Raw genomic sequence first — 12689 nt, 5'->3', positions numbered from 1 at the left:
ATGATCAGTGTAGTTGCTTGTTTAAATATTTATTTAGCTAATATTAACAAATCTGTAAGTAGCTGTTTTGCATGATGGAAGAATTGAACTGTGATGCTGAATGTGTTTTGGTAGGAATTGTTTAATGTACCTCAGTACAATTTTGAGCTAAGACATAACTGTATGCCGTAATATTCGATTTAAGAATAACTGTTATAGTGCCTCCAGGGTTTTTTCTCCACTAAGTTTTTTCTTTTATTTCTCTTGCTCTGCATTTGCTCGTGTCTGTAGGAACCTGTTTATTCTTCTACTTATTCTCCTGCCCTTTCTGCTGCCCATACATGTCAGTACATTGTGCATAGTAACCAGGTGAGCAATGGGTTTTCACCCTTTGCATGAGTTAAGATGCACTCCCGCTACAGAATACTTCAGCATTGCTACCTCCTTTTTGACCAACTGTTTGCAGGCTTCATATAATCAGCTATCAAAATATTCTTTGGCTTTTGAACTGGTTGTCAAATCGGATTATATATTTAGAATTTTTTTGGTAAACATTGTTGTCAGTAATTGCCAACAGAAGGGATTACATTGTTGCTGCTTTATATACTACCAAAAAGCTGCTGTTAAGTTGCTACAGTTTTACCCTCGCCAGATAATTTGAAAATGTAAGAATTTCACAAAATTTACATATAAAAGATTCAAGTAAAATTGATCCCGCTAGGCTATTTGTCGAACAAAGATAAACATTCTTATTTTATTTGTCAAAGGGAGATTGTTCTGACTGCTTTTTGTAGCATGTCCTGCATTATTACGATTTGAATGATCAGAATGTCTGTCTCCACTAATTAAAAAATAGGACCTCAAAGGCAGTAATCTCAGGATTGCTACCAGTGCCACGTGGTCAGAGTAGAAATAGAAGGATCTTTCAGATGAATACGTGGCTAGAGGAATGGTGCAATAATAATTCAACTTTATTGTCATTGCACAAGTACATGAACAACGAAATGTGATCTTGCAAGCTCCCATGAGTCCAGTACAAATAGCATTAACATTAAACGTAAATAGCACCGTCCTGGGAGAAGCAAAGCCGCTGCGTCTGTGCGCGCCGCCATTCCATTTCCACCATTCCTCCTGTCCGACAATCTTCAGCCCAACGCCCGGGCCTGCTCACCAGCCGCCCCTCCCGGGGCTCCTTCCGTGACCTTCTCACCAACCGCCCCTCCTCGGGGCTCCTTCCATGACCTTCTGCACCTGGTCTTCCCTGATGGTCACCCCTCCAGGTACTAACCAGGCCTGGCTCTGCTTAGCTTCCAAGCCTTGCCAGTGACCCTGTCCCTAGTCCCAGGAACAGGAACAGGAACAAGGGGGAGGGATTCAAATTCCTGGGACATTGGAACTGGTTGTGGGGGAGGTGGGACCAGTACAAACTGGACGGTTTGCACCTGGGCGGGACCCGAACCGATGTCCTAGGGAGAGTGTTTGCTAGTGCTGTTGGGGAGGGTTAAAACTAAAATGGCAGGGCGTTGGGAACTTGTGCAGGGAGACAGAGGAAAGGGACTAAGAGTGTTAAAAAGTCAAGCCTGAAGGCTTTGTGTCTTAATGCGAGGAGCATTCGTAATAAGGTGGATGAATTAGCTGTGCAAATAGACATGGCTAAAGGGTGACCGAGATTGGGAATTCAATATTCAGGAAGGACCGGAAAAAAGGAAAAGGAGATGGGGTAGCATTCCTGGTTAAAGAGGAGATTAACACAATAGTAAGGAAGGATATTAGCTCTGATGATGTGGAATCTGTATGGGCAGAGCTGAGAGATACCATGGGGCAGAAAACGTTAGTAGGACTTGTATACAGACCCCCAAACAGTAATGTTGAGGTTGGGGCATTCAACGGGAAATTAGAGACGCGTGCAATAAGGGCACAGCAGTTATCATGGGTGACTTTAATCTACATATAGATTGGGCTAACCAAATTAGTAACAATACTGTGGAGGAGGAATTCCTAGCGTGTATACGGGATGGTTTCCTGGACCAATATGTCAAGGAACCAACTAGAGATCAGGCCATCTTAGACTGGGTATTATGTAATGCGAAAGGATTAATTAGCAATCTTGTGCGAGGCCCCTTGGGGAGGAGCGATCATAATATGATAGAATTCTTCATTGAAACGGAGAGTGAAGTAGTTGACTCCGAAACTGTGGTCCTGAATTTAAATAAAGGATGTTCTTGTCATGGAGAGGGTGCAGCGAAGATTCACAAGACTGATACCTGGGATGGCAGGAATGACGTACGAGGAGTGGTTGGGTCGATTAGGCTTATTTGACTCAGAAACTAGGGTCCTGAATTTAAATAAAGGAAACTACAATGGTATGAGGCGCGAGTTGGGTAGGGTGGATTGGGGAACGTTACTTAAAGGGTTGACGGTGGATAGGCAATGGCAAACATTTAAAGATCACATGGATGAACTACAGAATTTGTTCATCCCTGTTTGGCATAAAAATAAAGCAAAAAAGGTGACTCAACCGTGGCTTACAAGGGAAATTAGGGATAGCATAAGATCCAAGGAGAGGACATATAAATTGGCCAGAAAAAGCAGCAAACCTGAGGATTGGGAGCAGTTTAGGATTCAGCAAAGGAGGACAAAGGGATTAATTAAGAGGGGGAAAATAGATTGAGAGTAAGCTTGCAGGGAACATAAAAACTGATTGTAAAAGCTTCTATAGATATGTGAAGAGAAAAAGATTGGTGAAGTCAAGCGTAGGTCCCTTGCAGTCAGATTCAGGGGAATTTATAATGGGGAACAAAGAAATGGCAGACCAATTAAATACATACTTTGGTTCTGTCTTCACAAAGGAGGACACAAATATCCTCCCAGAGATGTTGGGGAACATAGGGTCTAATGAGAGGGAGGAACTGAATGAAATCAGTATTTGTAGGGAAATGGTGTTAGGGAAATTGACGAGATTGAAGGCCGATAAATCCCCAGGGCCTGATAATCTGCATCCTAGGGTAGGAAGTGGCCCTAGAAATAGTAGATGCATTGCTGGTCATCTTCCAAAATTATATAGACTCTAACAATTCTCATGGATTGGAGGGTAGCTAATATTACCCACTATTCAAAAAAGATGGTAGAGAGAAAACGGGGAATTATAAACCAGTAAGCCTGACAAATGTAGTGGGGAAAATGCTAGAGTCCATTATAAAAGATGTAATAGCAGAGCACTTGGAAAACAGTGACAGGATCGGACAAAGTCAACATGGATTTACTAAAGGTAAATCGTGCTTGACTAATCTACTGGAATTTTTTGAGGGTGTATCTGGTAGAATAGATAAGGGAGAACCAGTGGATGTGGTATATTTGGACTTTCAGAAGGCTTTTGATAAGGTCCCGCATAAGAGATTAGCGTGTAAAGTTAAAGCACATGGGATTGGGGGCAGGGTACTGACTTGGATAGAGAACTGGTTGGCAGACAGGAAGCAAAGAGTTGGAATAAACGGGTCGTTTTCCGAGTGGCAGGCAGTGACTAGTGGGGTACCGCAGGGATCGGTGCTAGGACCCCAGCTATTCACAACATATATTAATGATCTAGACAAGGGAACTAGATGTAATATCTCCAAGTTTGCAGATGACACAAAGCTGGGTGGGCGTGTGTGCTGTGAGGAGGATGCAGAGAAACTCCAGTATGATTTGGACAGGTTGGGTGATTGGGCAGATGCAGAATAATGTGGATAAATGCGAGGTTATCCACTTTGGTGGCAAAAACAGGAAGGAAAATTATTATCTGAACGGCAATAGATTGGGAGAAGGGGAAGTGCAACAAGACCTGGGTGTCCTTGTGCGCCAGTCGCTGAAGGTAAGCATGCAGGTGCAGCAGGCAGTTAAGAAGGCAAATGGTATGTTGGCCTTCATAGGGAGAGGTTTCGAGTACAGAAACAAGGATGTCTTGCTGCAGTTCTACAGGGCCTTGGTGAGACCACACCTTGAGTATTGTGTGCAATTTTGATCGCCTTATCTGAGGAAGGATGTTCTTGCCATGGAGAGAGTGCAGCAAAGATTCACCAGACTGATACCTGGGATGGCAGGAATGACGTATGAGGAGAGATCGGGTCAATAAGGCTTATGTTCGCTAGAGTTTAGAAGAATGAGAGGGGATCTCATTGAAACTTATAAAATTCTAACAGGACTAGACAGACTAGATGCAGGAAGGATGTTCCCGATGGCGGGGGAGTCCAGAACCAGGGGTCACAGTCTAAGGATATGGGGTAAGCCATTTAGGACTGAGATGAGGAATTTCTTCACCCAGAGAGTGGTGAACTTGTGAATTCTCTACCACAGAAGGCATTTGAGGCCAATTCATTAAATATATTCAAAAGTAGTTAGATATATTTCTTAAGGCTAAAGGGATCAAGGGATATGGGGAGAAAGCAGGGACAGGGTACTGAATTTGGATGATCAGCCATGATCTCATTAAATGGCGGAACAGGCTCAAGGGGCCGAATGGCCTACTCCTGCTTCTATCTTCTATGTTTCTATGTACAGTACATTGAGATGAGCAGCTGTTACTTCAACATCTTGAAATCTGCCTCTAGCAATCCCTGAAAACTGTACGACTGCTCACTTGTCTTTAAGTTAGTACTTTTGCAAGGAAAACCAAATCTTAGATTTCTAAGTTGTACTTATCAAGAGTTTGCCACATGTCAAATCTGAACTGTAGAAATTCAACTTTTCAACAAATAATTGTTTTTTAAAAAATAATAGAATGCAAAACCTTTCTAAATAGCTAAAATTAAATTTTGGAATGAAGCAACTGTTTTAATTTTCACATTTTTAGACGTGAGTAAAGCTTTTTAAGCACTGGAAACTTTGTGCGTTGTTGAGCCTTCTGTGTTATGCACAGGGCTGAGTTGTTTGATCTTTCTCTCCTTTCTGCAACCTGCTTTTTTTCTGCTCTATTTTCCACTGCTCTTTTCCTTTTTGAAGGTCACTTGTGGTAGTCCTAGGGAAGCAAGTCCTCAGCTGTTTGATGAGCGCCATCCTTGGAGGTGGAAGGTGAAGGAACACACACTCATATTATAAAAATGTTATTCTGATGGGTTTTCTAATGCAAAAAAAAACCCACTGCATGCATGCATGGGACTATGCTAGTAACCAATACTAAACACTCTGACAACTGCAGTAAGATCTCTGCACTGAGCTATAAACACTTTATTCTTCTGTACAAGTCGTTTATATTAGAGTAACTCTCTGTTTCATGCATTCCGGTAATGAGCATTGCAAAGTGTATTTTGCACTAATACAATTCTGAAAATAGCCATGTTTTCAGTCACAACAGGCTAATCCTCATCTGTGAGATGCACCTATCAGGGTCTCACTAAAGTTCAAATTTTGTTTAAATTTAAATGTACCACTGACCTGCTGAACATGATGCTAATCTAATGGATGGACTCAACTGAAGAGTACAAGAGTGCTGTAGTTGATAGCAAAATACTGCAGATGTTGGAAATCCGAAATAACAACAGAAAATGCTGGAAAAACTCAGCAAGTCAGGCAACATCCGTGGAGAGAAATTTGAGTTGACGTTTCGGGTTTGACCCTTCTTCAAAACTGGAGAGAAAAGGAACTAGATCGAGGGCAGGGCTGCGATCGGACAAAAGAATAAAAGAACCAAAAGAAGTAAAAGAGATTAGAAGCTAGACGAGATGGTAATAGGCTGTGATTAGGTGTAAAGTGTACTGGCAGGGCAAAAGATAGCTGCCAGGTGTGAGAGAGAAACAAAAGGAAAGGAGGGGGGGGGGGAAAGGAAAGGAGTGGAAAAATATAAGTGAAAATGAAATAGGGGCCGAGGTTATGATCTGAAATTGTTGAACTTGATATTGAGACCGGAAGGCTGCAAAGTGCCTAATCGGAAGATGAGGTGCTGTTCCTCGAGTTTACGTTGAGCTTCCGTGGAACAGTACAAGAGGCCAAGGACGGTGAGGTCCGAGTGGGAATGGAGCGGTGAATTGAAATGACAGGCGACCGGAAGCTCGGGGTCACCCTTACGGACTGAACGGAGGTGTTCCGCAAAGCGGTCACCCAATCTGCGTTTGGTCTCCCCAATGTAGAGGAGACCGCATCGTGAGCAGCGAATACAGTATACTAGATTGCGAGAAGTACAAGTAAATCGCTGTTTCACCTGGAAGGGGTGTTTGGGGCCCTGGACAGTGGGGAGGGGGGAGGTATAGGGGCAGGTGTTACATCTCCTCCGCTTGCATGGGAAGGTGCCAGGCGAAGGGGAAGGGCTGTTTGGGGTGATAGAGGAGTGGACTAGGGTGTCTCGGAGAGAGCGGTCCCTGCGGAATGCTGAAAGGGGAGGGGAGGGGAAGATACGTTTGGTGGTGGGATCACTTTGGAGGTAGCGGAAATGCCGGAGGATGATCCGTTGAATGTGGAGGCTGGTGGGGTGAAAGGTGAGGACAAGGGGAACCCTATCGTGGTTCCGGGAGGGAGGGGCAGGGGTGAGGGCAGAGGTGCGGGAGATAGAACTGACACGGTCGAGGGCAGTGTAGTTGAGTTATTCAATACAGTCCCCTGTTGATAATTACTACATCCAGTGAGTCTCTTAACATAAGAAATACAAGCTGGAGTAGGCCATACGGCCATCGAGCCTGCTGCACCATTCAATAAGATCATGGCTGAACTTCTACATCAACTCTGCTTTCCTGCCCTATCCTCACATCCCTTGATTCCCTGAGTACCCAAAAATCTATCGATCTCAGTCTTGAATATATTCATCAACTGAGCCTCCACAGCCCTCTGCGGTAGAGAATCCCAAAGATTCACAACCCTCTGAATGAAAACGTTTCTCCTCATCTCAGTCCTAAATGATTGACCCCTTATTCGAGATCCCTAGTTCTATACTCTAGCCAGGGGATGCAGTCTCTCAGCATCTACCCTGTCAAGCCCTTTAAGAATTTTATACGTTTTGATGAGAGCACCTCTCATTCTTCTAAGCACCAGATAGGCCCAATCTACTCAATCTCTCCTCATAGGACAACCTTCTCATCCCAGGAATCAATCTAGTGAACCTTCGATACATCCAATATTCCCCCTAAAGTGCGTGGCCGCACACCAATCACGAGGTCCCGCCCAGGCCGTTCACCAGTTTCTGCCGCTGGAAGAGATACCGCGCAGCAAATTTAAAGGGACAGCGCACACGAAAAATTAGAGGGAACATTGGTTTCATCTCTGAGGCAAGTATATCCTTCCTTGCATAAGGAGACCAAAACTGTACACCGTATTCCAGGTGTAGTCTCACCAAAGCCTCATATAATTGCAGAAAGACTTCCTTATTCTTGTACTCCAACCCCCTTGCAATAAAGGCTAACATACCATTTGCCTTCCTAATTGCTTGCTATATGTGATCAGTTTCTATAACTTTGGTATCTGTCATGAATCTTATTCATGAAGAAATGACTCATGAAGTAACACTGGGCGGCCAGCTGGTGGCGCCGTCCAAGGAGTATAAATACTCTGGCGTGGGCCCAGCTTGCTCAGATCGTTTTTGTAACCAGGAACTAGTGATGTAACTAGAATCTCATGGTTGTGAAACAGTTGATTAAAGCCTTGTTTTATACTCGAACCAAGCGCTCAGTAGTCTTTTTACATCAGTATCAATGGAAAAATTAGCATACAATAGACCAGGAACAGAGGTAAAAGTGAGCTGTATTAGGTTCATGATGTCACGTAGTAACATCATAGCTGCAACGTCTACGTCATTAAACCCGTTCTGTAGATGTGGAAGTAGGAACTACTTTTTTTAACAACTTGCATTTCTATAGTGGACCTCATGCACGAGAACATCTGTGTTTTACATTAGGAGGTAAAATCAATTGATGGCAAGCCAGAGAATAAAATGGCAAACAACAACAACAAGCATTTATGTAGCACCTTTAACGTAATAAAACGTCCCAAGGCACTTCACAAGAGTATTAAAAGACAAAAAAAATTTGACACCGAGCCACATAAGGAGAAATTAGGGCAGGTGACCAAAAGCTTGGTCAAAGAGGTAGGATTTAAGGAGCATCTTAAAGGAGGAAAGAGAGGTAGCGAGGCGGAGAGGTTTAGGGAGGTAATTCCAGAGCTTAGGGCCTCGGCAACAGAAGGCACGGCCATCAATGGTTGGGCAGTTATAATCGGGGATGCTCAAGAGGCCAGAATTAGAGGAGCGCAGATACCTCGGTGGGGTTGTGGGGCTAAAGGAGATTACAAAGATAGGGAGGGACGAGGCCATGGAGGGATTTGAAAACAAGGAGGAGAATTTTGAAATCGGGGTGTTGCTTAACCGGTGTAGGTCAGCGAGCACAGGGGTGATGGGTGAACGGGACTTGGTGCGAGTTAGGACACGGGCAGCCGAATTTTGGATGACCTCAAGTTTACATAGGGTAGAATGTGGGAGGCCAGCCAGGAGTGCGTTGGAATAGTCAAGTCTAGAGGTAACAAAGGCATGGATGAGGGTTTCAGCAGCGAATGAGCTGAGGTGGGGCGGCGACGGGAGATATTACAGAGGTGGAAATAGGCATTCTTAGTTATGCTGCGGATATGTGGGCGGAAGCTCATTTCAGGGTCAAATATGACACCAAGGTTGCGAACAGTGTGGTTCAGCCTCAGACAGATGTTAGGGAGAGGGATGGAGTCAGTGGCTAGGGAACGGAGTTTGTGGCGGGGACTGAAAACAATGGCTTCGGTCTTCCCAATATTTAATTGGAGAAAATTTCTGCTCATCCAGAACTGGATGTCGGACAAGCAGTCAGACAATTTGGAGACCGTGGCGGGGTTGAGAGTAGTGGTAGTGAGGTAGAGCTGGGTGTCATCAGCGTACATGTGGAAACTGACGCTGTGTTTTTGGATGATGTCGCCAAGGGGCAACATGTAGATGAGAAATTGGAGGGGGCCAAGGATAGATCCTTGGACACCAGAGGTAACGATGCGGGAGCGGGAAGAGAAGCCGTTGCAGGTGATTCTGTGGCTACAATTACTTAGATAAGAATGGAACCAAGCAAATGCAGTCCCACCCAGCTGGATGATGGTGGAGAGGCGTTGGGAGAAGGATGGAGTGATCAACCATGTCAAAAGCTGCAGACAAGTCAAGAAGGACGAGGAGAGGTAGTTTACCTTTGACACAGTCAAAGGATGTCATTTGTGACTTTGATGAGAGCCGTTTCGGTACCGTGGCAAGGGCGGAAAACTGATTGGAGGGATTCAAACATGGAATTGCGGGAAAGGTGGGCATGGATTTGGGAGGCGACAACGCATTCAAGGACTTTGGAGAGGAAAGGAAGGTCGGAGATGGGGCGGTAGATCGATGGAGAAAGTAGAAGTGGATGTCGTCTGCATGCTTCCAGAAGGTATCACCAAGGAGTGCCATGTAAATGGTGGAGAGGGAGACCAAGGATGAACCTATAAGATGTACGAGGGGTGACTCATGTGGACAAAGGAGGAGAAGCCGGTGGATGCAATGCCTGCGTTACAACGGGTCTGAGTGGAACCAGGAGAGAGCTTTGAGGGTACTAATGGTAGTCTTGAAGGAGGCAGGGATAATACTGGAGCAAATGGATTTATTGGCGAGCATGAGGCCAAGTGGATGAGGTTTTGTGGCCAGTACCTGGAAAGGCAAATGCCAGGGGAGCAGATTTTAGGCATCATGGGTGAGATATCTGAGCTGTGGGGGTGGCTGGGGGGAGAGAGAAAGAGGTTGATGAAGGCTCGGTTGTGGAGGGCAGGAAAAAAGGCAGAAAGTTGGAGGGGAGTCATTGAAAGCACTGACAATGATGTGGATAGCCTGTTTGCATATGAAAAAGTCTGCTCTTGTTAATTTTAAGTGAGGTGAGGATGGGGATATATGGAGGATGGTGCTCAGAGGAGGTATTTTGTTGTGGTTCATTGGCAGTGTAGTTGCGAGGGAAACATGCACAGTTACTTTTCTAATGACTAGGTGAGGGAATACAGGGGATGATTTTTAACTTGGCTCAAAGCAGGTGAAATCGGCAGTGCGCCTTCCCAAACCATATCCAGGGCCTCATTTGAACTTTGCCAGCAAGTTGCAGCCATCAAATGGGGGGATCCGTTGATGCTCACCACTTTTCGAAGGCCTGAAATCATCCAGCTTCTGCGTGGAGCCAGCCGGCGGAATGGGTTTGTTGGGGGCGGGGGGGATGTGAGGAACTTGGGGCTGAGAATGGGCCGACCGGATCAATGTAGTTTTGTAGGGGCCAGAGGATCACTCCTGTTCCTCCAGGCTCCACAAATATTCCACCTTAAAAAGAATTCTCAGACCATTTTTGGAACAGCCTCCAGCAGTCCCTTTAAATACCACTAGTTAGGCTGCTGATTGCCTAGTATAACTAGGCCTCGCGTGCATGGCGCACGCTTCACCCATTTGTACATGAAACTGACAATTGGGGTCCTACAACTGGCGTAGCCCCCTGAGTTGCATATTTAAACAGCCTGTTTTGGGCAAGAGTGCTGGACACCTATTTAAATGCTGGCCTGCGAATTGAATCTTGGGCGTCATGTCACAGGGTGTCCAAGGTGCCCCCAACCCCCCAATTTTCCTCTGTCGGTTGTCCAAGAAATGGACGAGAGGCAGCTGAAAGTCAGCACCACGATATTCAAACAAGTGAGCACTGTTTCTTGCCCATATATGGAATTTAATTCAGTGAAAACCATATTTCATGGGTTTAATAGTGCAGGCCATGGTGTACCATCTTTAATCGTTTAATGCTTGTGTACTTGCTAATTTTCCAAATATGGAAGTGACACTGGTGTTTGTAAAATTAAGTATTCAGATTACCTAATCTAGAGCCGTCTTTTGTCTCCACTAGTCCTATCACCATCTCGTCTCGTTTTGAATACCTCTTAATGTCTCTTCTCTTTTGTTCTCTCCCAGCCTGGCCCCTTAACCTATTTCATTTCCTGTGCTTCTTTAGTCTTGACAAAGGGTTTTCACCCGAAACGTTGACTCTATTTTCTCTCCACGGATGTTGCCTGGCCTGCTGAGTTTTTCCAGCATTTTCTGTTGTTTCGGATTTCCAGCACCTGCAGTATTTTACCATCGTACTATTAATCCTGTTCAAATCTGTTGTGAAGTGGAAGACTTTTATAGCTGCAGAATAAATGTGCATGGTCCTAAGGCGTGTGTCCTAAATAACAAAGTGCACAGACTGGGCTCATTACTTTAGTTGTGAATTTAGATGAAGTTTATAAACTCAATAGAGGTTTTATATTAAATAACAACAGAAAATGCTGGAAAAACTCAGCAGGTCAGGCAGCATCTGTGGAGAAACAGAGTTAACCTTTCAGGTTGATGACCTTTCTTCAGAGAGGTTTTCTATTTGTAATTAAATTCAGAACTGCACCAACAATGAGACTGATGCCCGAGCTTTCCAAGGTGATTGCTGTATCTTCATTCTGTTCTGCTATTCTTAGCCCTTTGAGCATTATTAATTACACAAGACCAAGAGCAAAAAACGTTAATTGGTAAATCCAGACAGTATTGTAATTCTGCAGAGGAGTCGTACCATTAAGATGTCCCTTAGAAAACCAGTCCTTACAAAGAGTTCTGATCAACCTCCTTTTCTTCCATCTATGTTACTTAAGTCAGTGGCTTATCGATTTGAAGGAGGCTACTGGTTGGATTGAATGCAAAACCTGAATTAACATAGTGGTGTAGTCATTAATCCAGTGTGGCTTTAAAGCCGAGTGTTAAACGTCCTTATGGTTTGGGGTTTATTAACCCCGACAAGCCAGTATCTCTAATGTCACCCAGCATGTGCTCTTTAGAACGGGACAAAATAAATCAAATTTGATCGCATTCTTTGAAAGAATGATGAAACTCTTTATTTGCAGTTGATTTTGCCAGAAGTGTTTGGTACTCAAATGGTTAAAGCCTTTTCTTGTGCCTGTTCAATTCAAAGATTAAATTCCTTGACCAGTTTTTGCAGACCTAATGAGCTTTTTCTCATCCTTAGACAACCCATGTGATGTAAATATACAGCGTATTTACAAATCTTTTTGGAATTTTCCTCCTTTTATATATTTATGCTGATCTCAGACACTGTTCCATGTAATGTGTGATCCCTACAGTTTAGATAAGCTACTGTGCAAAGGGAGTCTTTTTGATTTATAGTTTGGCAAATAAAGAGGGTTATTAAACCCATTTATACGTCGACCCTTTGGCTGCTAAATTCAACCACTAAGCTTTCTGAATGGCTTGCTGAATTATCAAAATGCATTTTTGCTTTTGTGTAATTTTAAAAAAATATATAGGCCCGTATTTTCCAATCAGAGGCTTCCTGTGTGCGGAGGCCTCCGATCTGGAAAAAATTTAGGCCCTTACCTGAGTGCTCCAGAGGTCCAGCCATTTCCGCTTCTGGGCCTCTGCTCTACGAAATGCGCAGGGCCTAGGTATCCCAGGGGTCATGCGGTTCACAAGCGTCCCTGGGATCACGTGGACCATGGGGAACCAATGAAAGAAGGTGTAGTGTCCGAGGATCAATAATACTCAGACTGCAGGAGAACAATAAAACAGGTATTTACTGAACACAGAGTAATTCAAGACTGAAATACAGAAGCCTGCTATGGCTTTATATACAGGAGTGGTCACTGCCGGTACTGCAGTATAGAATCAGTTCTTCTCTTAAAGGTACATACACAACAGTTCCTCCCCTTTTAGA

At 44.3% G+C, this 12689-nt stretch overlaps 1 protein-coding gene across 8 annotated transcripts in view; it reads left to right on the top strand.

Annotated features, from left to right (window-relative positions):
* Positions 1-12689, top strand: part of svila (supervillin a) — a 190862-nt gene that overhangs the window by 99882 nt on the left and 78291 nt on the right. For 5 of the 8 annotated variants that reach the window (XM_085987666.1, XM_085987663.1, XM_085987664.1 and 2 more), the window contains 2 exons: positions 271-348; positions 4957-5025. The exons of 2 other annotated variants lie outside the window; for them this stretch is intronic. In XM_085987666.1, coding sequence (XP_085843792.1) covers positions 271-348; positions 4957-5025 — 147 coding nt within the window. The remainder of the gene's footprint in view (positions 1-270; positions 349-4956; positions 5026-12689) is intronic. One more of the 8 variants, XM_085987665.1, reaches the window with a different exon arrangement.

Source organism: Somniosus microcephalus, chromosome 5, assembly GCF_052327205.1.
Source record: "Somniosus microcephalus isolate GS21.2 chromosome 5, FLI_Smic_1.0, whole genome shotgun sequence".
Classification (NCBI taxonomy): domain Eukaryota; kingdom Metazoa; phylum Chordata; class Chondrichthyes; order Squaliformes; family Somniosidae; genus Somniosus; species Somniosus microcephalus.
The sequence above is the reverse complement of the archived record's forward strand: the minus strand, read 5'-3'. Positions and strand labels throughout refer to the sequence as shown.